Source organism: Centrocercus urophasianus, unplaced genomic scaffold (assembly GCF_019232065.1).
Source record: "Centrocercus urophasianus isolate 14NV4802_14NV808 unplaced genomic scaffold, USGS_Curo_1.0 seq_11, whole genome shotgun sequence".
Classification (NCBI taxonomy): Eukaryota; Metazoa; Chordata; class Aves; order Galliformes; family Phasianidae; genus Centrocercus; species Centrocercus urophasianus.
This window is the reverse complement of record NW_024884253.1, coordinates 18,981,870-18,998,246: the sequence shown is the minus strand read 5'-3', so window position 1 is coordinate 18,998,246 and position 16,377 is coordinate 18,981,870. Positions and strand designations below refer to the sequence as shown.

The following is a 16,377-nucleotide window of genomic DNA, read 5'->3' as shown; positions in this document are numbered from 1 at the left end:
AAAGAGAAAGAAAGAAAGAAAGAAAGAAAGAAAGAAAGAAAGAAAGAAAGAAAGAAAGAAAGAAAGAAAGAAAGAAAGAAAGAAAGAAAGAAAGAAAGAAAGAAAGAAAGAAGGAAAGAAGGAAAGAAGGAAAGAAAAAGGACACTGCTATTACAGTCAGGAAACCTTCTGATTCCTTGCACACCCCATGCTGACAGGAGCTGAATGAAGGAGATGAGGAGACTCAACATAAAGCAAGCAAAGCCAGACTAAGGAGGCAGAAGGACACTTCAGGACAACAGAATCTACTGTTCTGAAAAGAACTACACCCAAAACAAAAGCTGTGAACAATGGATGTTGCAAAACAATGATATGCAGAATGACATTCATTTTCTTAGTCTTGCCAAGTCTCACCATCTCCTACACTTTTGTCAAGTATAGAGGATATTTCTTTCAGAAAATTCACCTGTCTGCCCGCCATTCATTTCAGATACAACACATATTTTAAAGTTAACATTACAAGCTGAACATTAGCAGGGATGTCCTGCATCCATTCTGACGGAAACTGACCTGGTGACCCAGCTCTGAGATAAGACACAGTAGCTGGGAAGCTAGTCACAACAGTGAGCCAGAAAAAGGAGAGAGAGAACTCTTGAATCTTTTTTTTCCCAAGTTCATTCATAATGTTGCAAAAAAAGAAAAAACCGATAATATCACACACAAATTTGTCTATCTGAACGTGCACACAAAGAAAGCCTGGACTTGCAAGGCTTCAGCTGCTCAGTTCTTAACGCTGGAATACAAAATAGGAGCCAACTTCATGATGTGCAACAGAAACAAGTTCTTAAGAAGATACACACCAAAAGTGGATTGTCTGTCTTCAATCCACTTCAGAGCCCAGTCTGCTTTCTTCTTGACACAAGGCATTGTTTCAATAGCATTAAATAAGAAATCTCTACAAAAGAAAAGAAAGAGAACACCAGAATAATAAAGCAAAGAATGGATTTACGCTATTACGCTATAAGCTCTGAAATTATCCAAGTAGGAGTTCCTGCCCTGAAGGGATGATGACAACAAGAGGCAGAACAGGGAGGCAGATGTGCAGAAAGTGGTGTACTCAAGGTCTCAGAGAAGCTGCAGAGATGGGAACACAAACCCCCAATGCCAGTGGGATCATCCACCAAACTCTGCTGGCTCTCAGACCAAGACAGACAGCAGCATGACCCTGCTCAAGGAGATAACCCTCACCTCTCCCAGTTCCACAAAAGGAATCAGACAGGTCCCACAGGCACAAAATCTGTTCCCATGCTAAGTATCTCAGAAAACCTTGCAAACTTCCTGCTAGCCCTGTACTGTGGGGTTGCAGGACACTATTTCAACACACAGGATGCCACCGTGGGAAACCGAGCTCTGTCTGACCATCACCACAATGGCATTTCTGATGGAAAGTACTTTTTTCCAAATGTATTATCTTTTCAACTAGGCACATCTGCAGACCACAAAGGTGTAGGGTCTCTCCAAACAAACCAGTTCTTTAAAAATAAGTCGCTCTTGTTGCGTGGAAAAGCAACTGATGACAAAAAAGCTGAAAGGAAGCAAGGCACTGATCAACATATGTTACAAACGGCAGTTACAAGTAGCTCTGGAGCACAATAACCACAAGGAGGCTGTTTAATGCTTAACAGAGTTTCACAGTCTGCACTGCCTGCAATCACAAATATTAACCAGCCTTTTGAACACTCCTAAGGAAGGTCATCGGTCAGTAACACTTCCCTTCATTTTGGGGGCCAGGAGCGATGGCCCAGAAAGCTCTAAGAAAGCTCTCCAGTAAGTCAATGTGAAACAAAAAACTAGCTGTTACCACCCAGCCACAGAGCCACCAGACTAGCTGAAAGATTTCCCTTGGGGCTGCAGCACATTCAGAAACTTACCTTTTCTCAGGATCTTTGATGTAAGTGTCTATCAGCAAGCTGTACATCTCCGAGTGAACGTTCTCAATGAGGATCTGGAAGCCATAGAAACAACGAGCTTCTGGGATCTGCACCTCCTGACTAAAGCGTGCCACCTGCCAAAACCAAAAAGCATGACAGCGAGTACAGCAAAACTGGTGCAGCATCAGCCAAACAAGAGAGACAACAGACCTGTGCAACAGAGAAGGGAAGGGAGCAATTCAGCCCTACTTTATTAACAAATATGTCAGTAGGATAGGTGTGGCAAATAGAGAAAGCCAGCTAGAAGTAAAGATGCCTGCTACGCATACTGTGTAAGAACTGCAGTGATGTGTGATGGCACACACAGGAAGAATAGAGCAAAATGCTGCAGCAGTAAAAACTTCATAGCAAACAAAGCCTCACACTTTCTGTTCACCATTAAGAAGTAAATAGTATGACATATTCATGCAATATATAAAAATTTGTTATCATATAATCTATGTTACAGATACTCAAGATCTAAAATGAGCATTTCTGGTCTAACAACAACCTGCAGTGAGACATTCTGCAGCCCAGAAGTGATTTCAGCAGAAAGGTTTCCCCATCATTTCAAAAGCACCCACCCATAAGCCTGAAATATTCCAGGATGCCATTTAGTGAGAGCAAAATGAGTTTTACCTAAATAAAGAACACAGAGCATGGCACAGCACAATCAGCTGCTACTTCTCATCTAACGCAGGTATGTGAAGAAGCGTGGGGTCTACTAATTCACCAGTAACTGCAGATGAACACAGGCACAAGTCTGAGCTTCAAAACTGTGTTCAAGAGGCGTCATTTGGAGTCCTGCTGACAACAGTGGCTCCAATGTATCTCAGACAATGAGCAGAACAAGCTGCCTACTTCCTTTGGCAAAGGTGAGACGATGGGAAGATAAATACACTCATTTAACAATCTTATGCATTAATATGAGAAAACCAAACTGAAAAGCCAATAGCTAATAAAGTAAGTATTCAAACTGTAAGGCTTTCTCACCAGATTCTCATTTACAATTCCATCACTGGCTGCAAAGAAGGCGAGAACATGAGAGATAAAGTACTTTTCGTCTGGTTTTAGCTTGTTCCAGTGAGGAAGGTCCTTTGATAAATCAACCTAATGAAAAGAGATAGTAAAAAAAAGAAAAAAAATGTTACCATCCCTTTAGCTTGTTATTCTGTAGGAACAAAAGTGGCCTCGTCAAACAACTGAGACAGAGCTTTGGCACTGGCTTTCACAATCTTTGCATGCAGAGAATTTAAATATGTGCAACTATCAAGCACGACAAACAGCTGCAGTACTGCTGCCTCTCTGCAACAGCAACATCCTGTGTTTGCTTTGCAGTTTACACTATTGTAATTCAATATATATTGTTCTTATTCCACGTTATAAATAAACCAGATTCCAAAAAGCATCAGTGTCTTGCTGGCATGAGTATGAATATGCATCAACAAGCAGATCTCTCTCTGAGACATGTACAAACTCTACTTGAAATAAATGCTGGTACTGCAAGAAACCTATGCCTAAGTGTGCCAAAAGACACATGGAAGGCAACGCTGCCCTTGACAGGTGTTCAGCCTCCAGGCCACCCCAGAAGAGCGTGTGTAGATACTGTGGAACTGCACTGCCTGTGACACTTGGTTCTCACCATGGCAGAAAACCACGAGCTCCTTAGCACTGGCCATCTTTCTTTGTCTGTTTGTTTCTGAGCCGCAGCAGCAGTTAACCAGGACCAGATGGGAAAACTGCAGCAAGGCCTAAAAAAGCTTTTAGAATTGTGTGTGCGTGTGTACAATTTATGTACAAATATATATGCATGCTCATGCATGAATACACACACAAACCAATTTCACGTCTAACTTTCCAATTCATTTGGAAATGTGATGACAGATGGGAGGACAGTGGAAGAAGGAACCAGCAATGAGTAGTGCTAATTCAGGAGTTTCAGTGCTTCATAACTGTTTAAATCAACTTCTACTGACATCAGACAGCAGCCTCCCCAGCGGGCAATGGAATGAAGCCTACACAATATTGCTATCCCTGGATGCTTTCTGGACTAGAGTCTGTCATTCCTTACCAATTGCAGAATTCTGCTCACAGATGAACAAAGACTACAGAAGCTTTGAGCTGCAACAAGCTGCTCACCTGGCACATAATCCATGCAAATCCAGAAGTCTCCATTTCTGCAAGTGCAGTGAGCAAGTACTGCTCAGGTCAATACTGGCTAATCAGCAGTCTCAAGGAAAATGACATGCCCTAACTCACAGTCAGTTCCAGCATGGCGACAAACATCTAACCAGGGCACTCACCAGCAAATTACATGCACTGTTAGCAAGTATTTCTGATTACCACCACCATTCTGAAAAACAAGTGCCTAATATTAAAGAGCAGCATTCTCATGAAATTGCTCACAGCCTTTTACATGAGCAAGGAGGTAGCTGCAGGCACAGTGATCACAGCAGGTCACAGTCTTACACAGGCTCCCTCTATACCCAGAGAAGTGCCCCAGGATACAATTCCACCTGATCCTAAACCAAACACTCAAACCAGGCAGCTGAGCCACCTGAAGGAAGCAGCTTTCCTTCCACTGACCCTGAAGGGAGTCCTACTCTGGTCCAGGCGCCTCACATTCAATAAAATTAACCCCAACCCATACAAAACACAAGCCAGCAGCAGAGCTAGGAGTGACACTCCAGGCTCCATATCCCAGAGCTCACCTCTTCTGCCGTCCAAAAGGAAGCCTGGGCCTGTTTGTACATCTTCCATATGTCCGGGTGCTGGATGGGGAAGATGACGAACCGACGAGGATTTTTTCTGAGAAGAGGCTCCTCGTGAAGTTTCAAGCCATTTTCACTTGGAGAGGAGCTCTAAAATAAAGCTCAATCCTGGTTAAGGCTGCTGTTATTATTCCCTGCTTTTCCCTCTGTCACAAAAATACAGCCCCAAAGTCCAATGTCTCAGGCAGACACTCACCCATTCCCCACAGGCAGCTGCATCACCCTTCCCTAGGGTGCTCACCCCTTCGCCTTCCATCTGTGCCCTGCTCAGGCAGCAGCACTGCCTTCCTGCCCTGCTCTGTCCTGCAGCTCTCACATCAACCAGTCCCTGAGCAGCTGCACCTTCTCAAGTACCAAAGCGAACACTCTTCTGCAGTATGAGGAGGAAACTGCAGCTGCACTTGCACTGCGCCCTCAAAAGATGCCATCAAACACGGTGGGGAGGCATGCAAGGCAACAGTGCTGCCCAACGGCTCCTCAAAGCCAGCCTGCACCTGGCATCACACATCCCTATTCTGCTCCCTACCCCCAGTGTGCTGTTCCTGCACCATTCAAAAAGCAGCACGCAGGGCCCATCATGTAGAAAGATAACCTGGAAAATATTTCTGGTGTATGGAAGTGGAGGGAAGGCACAGCAAGAAAACTGGAGATTAACACTGAGGCAAGAGTGTGTGCCTTTCCCAGTGGCCTCTAACAGCATGCCAGTAGTGCTGTAAGCACATGGCACAAAAAGGTAACAGAAGAAGCGGGCCAGGAAGCAGTATACACAGACTGGAGAGTCCCAGTGGCAGGGAAATGGAGCATGGCTACCAGGACCTAAAGGCTCACAGTGAGAGCTCCCCAAAAAGGACCAAACTGCAGAATTAGAAAGTGATAACAGTTTAAAAAATAGTTATACTTTTAAAAAATGTAAGAACAAGCTGGATGTGGCTCTGGGGAGCCTGGCATAGTTGGCCCTCATGGCAGGGGAGTTGAAACTAGGTGAACTAGATGATCTTTGAGGTCCTTTTCAACCCAGGCCATTCTATGATTCTATGAACAAGGAAGAATTGGTCCACAGAGAACACACCATGCTGGGGACTCCCTCTCTGTGCACTCTTGATATCATCTAAGCTCTTCTGAGGATGGAGTATTGCACACATGCTCTGTCTCTGTGCTCACAGGAGGCAAATTCTACTGTGACATAGTGCTGTCTCTCAGTTCTGAACTCTATTCCTACAAGCAAAAATTTTATCAGAGTAATACCGGCCACCAAGCCTGTTCATTAACTTGGTATATCCCCTGGTACCACCCAGCTGCATGGACGACTCTCCAATTTCTACTTCTGTGGTACAGTAGAAGCTGATCACTGCCAAGGCTCCCCTTGCTGCCCCCTTGTGCAACAGGAGCATGACACAGTTCCAGTCCTGCCTTTCTGACCCCAAGAAAGCAGTGGGGGAACACAGAGCTGGGGAGGTTATCTTCACACAGCCAGTACACCTCCTGCTTCCATTCAGCACTCCGGGCTCTTTCCTTTAACTCATGGAGGTGTACAAAGTACAGTCAGTAGGTTGCTCAAGGCAGTGTCCAGTTGGCAGTCTGAGTCGAATGATGAGAACTCCGCAACCCCACTGTGCAACCTGTGCCAGTGTTTGACCCCCTGAACAGCAAGAAAGTGGGTTTTTAATGCACAAGTGGAACCTCCTGTCACTGCCTCCTGCCCCTCACTGAGGAGAATCTGACTCCATTTCCTCTATTTTCTCCAAGCAGGCTGAGCTCTCCCAGCCTCACGGTGTCTGACAGAGGTTCCACTCTACATTCCTAGCCTTTCACCAAACTCCAGTTATTCTGCAACTGTTGCAGGTTAAGTGCTGCTAGTGAAGTCAATAAACCCAACAGATAACGAAGATTGCCTAGTGGTACTGAAATTCTTTCCATGAATTTCATATTCAGCACACTAGGAAAATATTAGTATATATACACAGAAAATCACTGCCTTATAGTAGTAACTGCTGGACTATACATGCAGGTATCTCATAGAATCATAGAACGGTTTGGGTTGGAAGGGACCTTGAAGATCATACAGTTCCAACTCCCTGCTATATACGGGGACACTTCCCATTAGACCAGGTAGCTCACATCCCCCATCCAGTCTGGTCTTGAGTACTTCCAGGGAGGGGGTACCTACAACCTCAGTGGGCAACCTGTTCCAGCGTCTCACCACCCTCACGGTAAAGAATTTCTTCCTAACATCTAATCTAAATCTGCCCTCTTCCAGTTTAAAGCCATTTCCTCTCATTGTGTCACTACATGCCCTTATAGAAAGTCTCTCCCCAGCTTTCCTGTAGGCCCCCTTCAGGTACTGGAAGGCCACTATAAGGTCTCCTCAGAACCTTCTCTTCTCTGGGCTAAAAAGACACAGTTCTCTCAGCCTGTCCCCATATGAGAGATGCTTCAGCCCTCTGATCATCTCTGTGGCCCTTCTCTGGACCTATTCCAACAGCAACATGTACTTCTCGTGTTGGGGGCTCCAGAACTGGATGCAGTGCGCTCCAGATGGGGTCTCACAATAGAAAAGTAGAGAGGCAGAATCACCTCCTTCAACCTGCTGGTCACTTCTCTTGATGCAATCCAGGATACGGTTAGCCTTCTGCGCTGCAAACATATGTTGCTGGCTCATGTTGAGTTTTTCATCAACAGACACCCCCAAATTCTTCTCCTCAGGGCTGCTCTCAAGCCATTCTCCACCCAGCCTGTATCTGTGCTTGAGATTGCCCTGACCCAGGTGCAGGACCTTGCACTTTGCTTTGTTGAACTTCATGAGGTTGGCATGGGCCCACCTCTCAAGCCTGTCCAGGTCCCTCTGGACATCCCTTCCCTCTAGCGTGCCAACTGCACCACTCAGCTTAGTGCTCTAAGCAAACTTGCTGAGGATGCACTCAATCCCACTGTCCGTGTTGCCCACAAAGACACGAAACAGCACCAGTCCCAGCACCAATTTCAGCTATGTGCCTTGCATTAGTTACAGCAAAGGAAGAGAAAGAAGAGCACCTGTGATACAACAGGTCCATGTCTAAAAAAATCTCTTGGGATGCACAAGGAAACATGCCTTCCATGCTGCCCTATAAGCCACAGTCTCCCAAAGGCCTGGGGCAGCGCTGGGCAGTGGAGGCTCCATGTGCAGCAGATGGGTTTACCTGACCAGGCAGATCCCCTGCACCCCAGAGGAAAGAGCATAGCTCTGCTAATTGTTTCTGGCAGGCCAGAATAAGCCAACTGCATTAGGGGAACAGCACAGTACTGATTAAAGAAATAAGCGTGCGTGTACAGATGTCTATTTCAGGCTTGTATTTAATACAGCACATCCCCGTTTCCATCAGCTCAGGTACGGCCGGAACCCAGCCTTTGGAAGGCCAGGTGTATTTCTGCCCACACACCATCAGCTTCACGCTCTCAGGCCCGGCTGTGCAGACCGTGCCCCGAGGACGCAGAAAGGGCCTCGGGCAGCTCCCCAGCAGAGCCCTTCAGGCCCGCAGCGGTAAGGACGGGGTTCTCCCCGCGCTTTCCTTCCCGCTCGCACTTCCCGACACGGAGGCCAGCCGCGCGGGCAGCCCACGGAACCCCGAGGCCGGGCCGGAGGCTGGGGCCGAATCCCCTGCAGCCGCACAACGAGCCGCCCGCAGCGCCCAAGGCGGCCTGCCGCAGCCCTCCCGCAGACACGGCTCAGCGCCCCGCCCGCCCTTACCCGCTCCGGCCCGGCCGCCTCCCGCAGGGCCGCTCGCCCCCGGCGCTCCCCCATGGCCCCGGCGACTGGGCCGCACGAGCGCCGGCTGAGGGCGGAACGGCCGCGGCCGCCCCTCCTCCGCGAGGCGGAGCCCGGCAGGCGCAGCCCCGGCCAGGCCCGGCCCTACCCGGCGCGGCGTTCCCCGCCCGAGCCGAGCCCTGCCTCCGGCAGGAGTGCCGCCCTGAGCGGGCTTCGGCGGCGCGACAGCGCTGACAGCCAGCGGGAACCCTCAGGAAGACGGCATTCTTAGCTGGCGCCGGTACATCGCCTGAAAGCGTCAGCTAGCGGATAAACGCTAAAAAGCGCGTAGCAGAACCCCATCAACCCGTGCGACAACGAAACCTACATCATTTTTTTTTTAATCTTGATACAGACCTCAGAATACCTCAGAATAAATTAAAGCAATCGTGTTACAGACGTAGTTGCTCCCAGCTGTAAAACTCTCGCCCCTTCCCCTGGACTTAATTGCAGGGCTTGTGAGAGCAAGCAGCGAGAGTGAAAGCACTGCTCAAATGTTTGTGTCATTTATTGCAAGTCACTTCTTACGAACAGAGATTTCTGCAAGAGATTGTAATTGCCAGAGTTCGTTTGTTTCCTTGTCCTTGTCTCCAGGCTGGCCAGGCCCTTGGGCTCCAGTTCCTGTGGATGCACAGGGCATTTGGCAACACAATCCCAGGGAGGCGGGAGAAAGAAAAAAGAAAAGCCCTGCTCCATACAGCAGGGACTGGTTTGGTACAACGGTTTGAAATTGGACAAAATATGAAAGCAAACACCACTGAGAAAGAAAAATAGTTGACAAGCACCCAAGACAGTTAGCTGACACAGATCCAGGACTGAGCCGCTCTGTAAAAGTGGAGAGGAACACTTAAAGTGCCAGGAATAGACACTTGCGGAGGAGGATGTGGAGGTCTGATGTTCCTCATGGAGAACAGTCCGCACTCACTGCACCATCCCCATCACCACTGCCCGGTGCTCTTGAGTCCAAGTGGCTGCTGGTCTCAAGCATAGAACAGGTTTGGTTTCCTTAAATGGAGTTTTCTGACAAGAAACACATGCCTAAGTGTCACATCACTAAACAGCATACCAGAATATATAACAAGCATAAAATGAGAGAATACACTCTTATACAAACATTTGCTGTTACCGGACTACTGTTCTTTTTGAGTCAGTTTTAAAGTTTCATTGCCCAAACGTACCCACACATGCTGTCTAATGTCTGTGTTCAACTACAGCTCCATTATTATACACACCGAGTACCAGGGATTCCATTTCTTCATCCAGAGCAAATGATGAGAGGAACTCTGAGTTGGAGCAAGCCCAAACGACCCATCGACACCAACAAATTTCATTGGTGCATCCAATACAGTGCTGATTTCCCAGGAACTCATGCTTCCCCCTCAACAAGAACAAGCACCAAAACTCAAGTGCCAATCAATCATACTATTTAGACTGACCTTCCTAGTGATAATTCCCGCTCTCCACCCCTAAATCCAGTCACCCCCAAATTAGGGACTGTCTTGAAAAACCTAACCATACCAACAATTCATGTAATTAAAAACAGAAAGGACTTTGAATATTTAGGGATAATTTCTTAAAGACACACCTCCCCTTCTACAGATGCCCAGCAAACATCTATTTACACAGTGCCTGAAGAATAATAGAGAGGAAAACGCGGCAAAGGACATGTACCGTGGAAGAGAGGACTGAAGAACAGCAGTTGGCTCCTCTCACATCTCCACAAGAATCCACCAACTTCTGTCAACTTCATATAAATTAATTACATAATGTACTCGATAATATAGGAAAGCACTTGTGGAATAGTAGGATAGTTCACATCCAAATTAAATACATGTAGCATTATGCATGGCTTTGCTGTACTGTTCTATTGAAAACATCACCGGGTGAATGGGATGTTTTCCTCCTTCAGCTCCTAACCTACTTGGTGGCACAGCAGCAGAACTCAGGGTCATACCTGCTCTTTTTCAAGACAGCGTACAAGCACCAACTCAGTGTTCCTCTTACCATTGCACTGGACCAAGAAATGTAATCTCATGTTCTCTAAACTTTCAAAGATGTCTCCTGAAAGTGCAGGGGCATTATCCAAAGGAGCAGGATGAGGAAATCCAGAGCAGGATGTCCCTGAAATTTGTCAACAATAACATCCAAAACGCAGATCACAATTTGAGCTACAGTGCCTCTTCCCTCCCTCCACCTAATAATACTATTTACTTTGAGAATATTTGCCTGTATTTTAAAAAATACATTTACAGAGATCGCATTTTATATAAAGAATGCTATTTTAGGCAGGTTGAAGAATTTTCATTCATAAATCAGTCAAATCAATCTTCCTAGCTGAAAACTGTTCACTGTGTCCAAACCAGTATGCGAATAATTTCAGCACATCCAAAATAAGCATTTCCTGGAAAACCACCTCAGAAGTCTCCTTGCACAGAAGCTAGCACAGGTTGTGGCAGCAATGTGCTTTCCGGTAAGCTCATACTGACTACTGTATTCAAACACGCTGTGTTAGATGTTGTCATGGATGAAGGATACTGAAATTTCAACATCATGGAGAAGTTCTGAAAGACTGGGTAGCAACCAACTGCTTTTTACTAAACAGGATTGTTACAATGGTTACTTGTGGTTTATTACAAAAATGAGCATTACATTCAGAGAATCATGGACAAAGAGACACTGTGATGCAAGTCACTTTTAGAACAGATTCTGATTACAAAGTTCCCCATACAGAGCACACATGAACTTCTAGCACTGAGGGTTGAGGTGCTCAGTGAAGCTTTTGGAGGACTAATCTGCACCCAGATTTGTGCATGTGGACGTTCAGAGCTTAAGATAAGTGAACACTACACATGCTGAAATCCAGTTATTAGAATTTGCAAAGTTCTATATTTCAGTTTGGCAGACCATGTACTAAAAAAAATTAAGCCAACTGAAGAGTTTAGCTTAAAAGGTCAAATTATCCAGTTTAAAAAGAGAATGCAAAACAAAGCTAGTAAGCTAGGTAGCTGCTTGCCATAATAAGCTGAAGAAATGAAAGCGTCAGTGAGTGCAGAAAGGTTTAGAATGCCATTTACGTAAATTCACGCACTGAGACATGATCTACAGCTTTAAGAGGAAAGAGGAGCAGATAAGATTCCTGAAATTAGAACCACAGAAGGAACACTGAAGATTGCCCAGGTCCAGCCCCCTGCTGTAGCAGGGCTGCCATCCCCCAGCTCAGGCTGCCCAGGGCCCATCCAACTTGGCCCCGGGATGCAGTACCCACAGCTCTCTGGGCAGCCCGTGCCAGAGCCTCACCAAGGCCCTCATGTACTGAGCAATCTGTCACAGTGTTAGAAACGACCAAGCTGTGCTAAACTAGGCCTCCAAAAAGAGCACTGTGTGAAACAGACCTGCTAGATACAAGGTGGTGTGACTCTTATGTTTCTGCCATCCATAAAACTGAAATCAGAAGCTTCTACACGTTATTCTCTGCACTTCTATCTGGACACACAGTGAAGCAAACTTTTCTTAAAACAGTAGATCTGTACACAACTGCACACATCTTTTAAAAGATAAATGTAGGCTAAGGGATTAGGAAATTTTCATTTTTTACACCTCCCTGAATGACTGATTCCGTACAAGATGGATTGCACTTTTGATTCACAAGCTCACTTTTTTCCAGTAAATGGTACCTATAGCCAGCAGCTTACTTGCAGAGAAGAAAATGACTCCCAAACCAAGTGGAAAAAAAAGGCCACTCCATAAGAAAAGTCCATGTAATTTTTCATTTCTGGTAAGGTCACCAATCTGAAGCAAGCAGTCTACCTTCTGGACTGGACAGAGTAAACTACCCAACAGAATCTATCACTGAGGACTAACTACTGGAAGACCACGCTAAGGAGTCAGTTCTCTTCAGCTTCAGAATAGGAACTGGCATGCTGGTGGCAACATTTTGTTAGCTGCTACCACTATCTCCTATTTCAGTAGTTATAAATATAGGTAATTATCTGGACTACATAACAAGTATTAGAGATTTTTGCTTTAACTTGTTTCTCCACCACATCTTGGAAGTGAACTAATAGAAGGGCTTAAGTCAAAGGGAGACGAGGTGTATGATTTTAATAAACATTTTTTCTTATTAAAATCTTGATATAGTTTAAATATACCATACAGAGGAAAAAAGCTATTTATACACATTTCAAGTCAATGACCACAGCATAAATCAAACTAAATTCCCTCTCCACTTCTGTCATCAGAATGCCTTGTGTGTATATATGGTGAGCTACTATGAGTTATCTGCATATTTTTTGTCTAGCTATACATTACAGGACTTAAAAAAAGTTTAATCTATATACAGAAATATATATACATATAACATATATTTATATGTTATACATACACATACACTTATATACATATACACACAATACATATATATATACACATAGTACTTTACATTTATATATGGCCTTTTATCCAAGGACCTTGAATACTTTGTAATACATCAAGTCTCACAAAGCTTTGTGAGGGATGGAGCTTTAGTTTTACAGACTGTAGAACTGAGGCCTGTTCTTAACAGGTCCCTGTTGCTTGCTTTTGTTTATGCCTGCTTTCTACCAACTTCACAACATTTCCATTAGAGGCATTTTTGGTAATGAAATAATTATACTGGTTCGAAACCCAGGCAGAAGACACAATGCTTTGTACCTGTCTAGCTATATTCCTTAGTATATGAGAACAGTCATGCCAGTACAGATATCCTCTATACTGCTCCTTGAACTGAGACTTGCGTAGCTGTACTGGGTCTTCTCTTTTTTAAAAAAAGTATTAGCATAGTGAAATCAGATATAATTTTGAATTTAAGATACACTGAAGATCACAAAAGAAAATCCAGAACAGACTCCAATCCCCACACACTGAAACAGTTCTTTTCTAGAATGGGTGATTTAGAAAGTGTCAGTAAATACACAATTAATTCTACATCTGTGTATTGATTTATCTGCAGAGTAACTACATAAGCCTGAAACAGCCAGTTTTACCTAGTAAATAAGATTTTCAGCATGTTTGGCAACTGATGATTGTAACTTCTGATCTCAACCATGTTCCACATCTGCAGGTACTGAATAATGAAAACTAAAAAAACCAAACAAACAAACAAAAAAAACCCCAACCACAGACATAGGTAACTTCTGGCCATCCTCAACTAGCTGACAGAAAGGAAAATCTAGTGGAACGGCAAAATTGATTTCCACTCAGATTTTAATGAAACATCAATTAACTCTCTCCAGCGAAACAATATAAAACAAAATAAAAAACTTACTAACAGACTCATGGCATTGGAAAAGCAGGAAAGAGCCCTGTAAGCCCTTAAGCTTCAATTCTTCAGTCCACTAAGATTTCAGAAATCTATGATACAGAAAAAAAAGCAGCTCTTGCCTTTAGTTATCACCCCAAGTCTCCAAAGTCACGCATGCATTGGGAAAACCAAGACCTAGGCCATGTTCAATGTCAGCCCTCCCCAAAGCAACCACTTCAAGAGTGAAAATACAGTAGAACCCACTACAACACAGTTTGAAACCTTTGTTCTAAACTAATAACCTGGAGATTTTTCAGAACAAGCCACCTTCCCTTCAAACCAATACTGTCAGAAGAAGGGGTTGCCTGGCCCATTTGATTCAAGATTCTCTGCTAACTGTAAAATGCGGGTTGAATATCTTCTGCACGTCAATTTTTCAGTTACAAAATTCAGATTTTGATGAACAACTGTGCTTGGTGCATGCTGTTAGCTAAAATATAAATGGCTAAATAAATAAAAACTATTGTTTCTTCAGTATGACTTGGTATTTTGTCTGTAATTTCTTTATTAAAAAACTGTAACAAGATACTTAAAAAAAGGCTAGATACAAAAGAAGTTAAGCTGCTCACGAACATTAAAGTTTTCCAAAAAAGTATCTTCAATAATCATGATCTTATAAACATTTTACAGTTACCAGAAAGTGCCCAGGCTGAGTTTACATAGTTAGACAATGTAGTACAAGTGTTGGGTTAGAACTGGTAGTGGAACAATCTCCTGACTGTCTGTTCACTGAAAACGGGATACAAAATGTTGATTGTGAACTATGAAATACTGTGCATTGGCCTCAGCATATGTACAAAAAAAAAAAAACCCCAAAACACTGGAGGTACAGATTACATGCAGAATATTAGTGGTGGCATCTGATGTGCCAGAGTTCAATGCAGCTAGAGCAAAAATTGCAATGAAAGTGGTTTCATAAGTGAACGATCACAACTCTGGGATCTGAGCTGTCAGGAACTTTTTCTTTTTTTCCTTTTTTTTTTTTTTTTTTTTTTACAAGTTCAATATACAGGGTACACAACCGCAGCCAACCACAAATTAAACACCATAAAAAAGTTAAAATAAACCACAGAACATACTTAATTTTTTATTTTGAAATTCCCTACTCCCTCTATACAAGAACCTTTGCTGAAACACTTTCCACAAAGGCAGCAGTGAATTTTCAGAACATTTTACATATTTTCCCTCAGCAAAAAGATAAATCACAGTGTAAATTATATTGTTCTGCTGTCATCTTTGGCTGGGGTTAGTCCAAGGAGTTATTGACTAGCAAACTGTTGCAATCAGATATTGCCAGTGCTCCTTAGGCCTTTACATTACAAATTTAGTACAGGAATGTTTGCATTTAAATCTTTAAAGTACCACCAGGGGTATGACAGCATTAGCTTTCATAAACTTTTATAGACAAATGGAAAAATCTACAAAACTTAGCTAGTAATATTACACAGCAATACACACTTTTTATACTCTACACAAAACCAAAATTCTTGGTCTTAATGGCGAGTAACAACTTCTGTTTCAAAATCTGCTTAGAGGAATAGAGTGGGACATAAAGGCGAGAAATGCAAGTGTTTGCTGTAGGAAGGTGTTGGTCATCTGGTGGTCTTATTGTGATTGATGGCATGGGCTGGAATCCCTCCTCACTGGCTGGCAATGATGGACTTGATGTCCAGAAGTAAACCTGATAAAAAGAAGACAGCATTTAAAATTGCGATGGGCAAGGCTACAATTCACACTGCATACAAATGACTGCTGTGGCATGGGTTTAAAAAAAAACAAAACTGCACAGAATAGTTGCAGTAGTTTGATCAGAGCACAATCCTGTCAGTACGCCAACTCAACTCAGTGGTCATGCTGTATACTTCTGTAATAGCTTCCTTCATTCCCTTTCCTGCACTGCTCATTATATTGTATGCTTCTGCTAAAACTGATAAAAGCAGCGCTCAAGATGATCCTGCATCAAGAAATCCTCACTAAATATGATGCCCCCAGCTCCGTTTGGGAAGATTTTAACTGTCAACAATATGAAACTCAAAAAACAACAACAAAAAAACTCTCTCACATCAAAAATTGCTCCCAAGCCAGTTCATGATCAGGTGATATAGCACTCGTACTGACAGAAATCAACAATGGAGAATATTTGGTTTATAGTCTCAAGGGTGAAATAATGACTTGCAGAGCAGAGTCACTACCAAAGTATAATTAGAGATATTCCTTAACAATTACGCTCCAGATTTTCCACTTCTCAGATTAGTCCTTGTTTCCTGTTAGCAAATCGTAAAGGAAAGATAGTACCTTAAGTAGCAAGTTAAATGCAAGGAGTTTTAAGAAGCGAATGGATACAATGTACAGGCAACTTTTCCAAAGTGAAACAGAATCTTTTTCTTTCATGCTTCTCATCAGCTATTCTGAAAGGGCTTTGAGAAAAAGGAGATGATATCATTACTGACATCTTACAGACAGGACACATGCACTGCCCTCAGGATACACAGAAGTTAAGAGAGCAACCAATCCAGGGAAAGGAAAAAAAAAATATAA

General features: G+C 43.7%; 2 protein-coding genes across 9 annotated transcripts in view; both read right to left on the bottom strand.

Moving 5' to 3' along the window:
• The window catches only part of RRM2B (ribonucleotide reductase regulatory TP53 inducible subunit M2B), an 11,408-nt gene extending 5,799 nt beyond the window's left edge, over positions 1 to 5,609 (bottom strand). Inside the window, exons 1-5 of the mRNA XM_042808830.1 lie at positions 4,917 to 5,609; positions 4,661 to 4,810; positions 2,943 to 3,059; positions 1,911 to 2,044; positions 840 to 934 (exon numbers count right to left, since the gene is read on the bottom strand). Coding sequence (XP_042664764.1) covers positions 840 to 934; positions 1,911 to 2,044; positions 2,943 to 3,059; positions 4,661 to 4,810; positions 4,917 to 4,976 — 556 coding nt within the window. The 5' untranslated portion in view covers positions 4,977 to 5,609. The remainder of the gene's footprint in view (positions 1 to 839; positions 935 to 1,910; positions 2,045 to 2,942; positions 3,060 to 4,660; positions 4,811 to 4,916) is intronic.
• A 9,286-nt stretch (positions 5,610 to 14,895) lies between these two features.
• UBR5 (ubiquitin protein ligase E3 component n-recognin 5) overlaps positions 14,896 to 16,377 on the bottom strand; it is a 78,393-nt gene continuing 76,911 nt past the window's right edge. For all 8 annotated transcript variants that reach the window (XM_042834537.1, XM_042834578.1, XM_042834546.1 and 5 more), the window contains one exon: positions 14,896 to 15,520. In XM_042834537.1, coding sequence (XP_042690471.1) covers positions 15,308 to 15,520 — 213 coding nt within the window. In that variant the 3' untranslated portion in view covers positions 14,896 to 15,307. The remainder of the gene's footprint in view (positions 15,521 to 16,377) is intronic.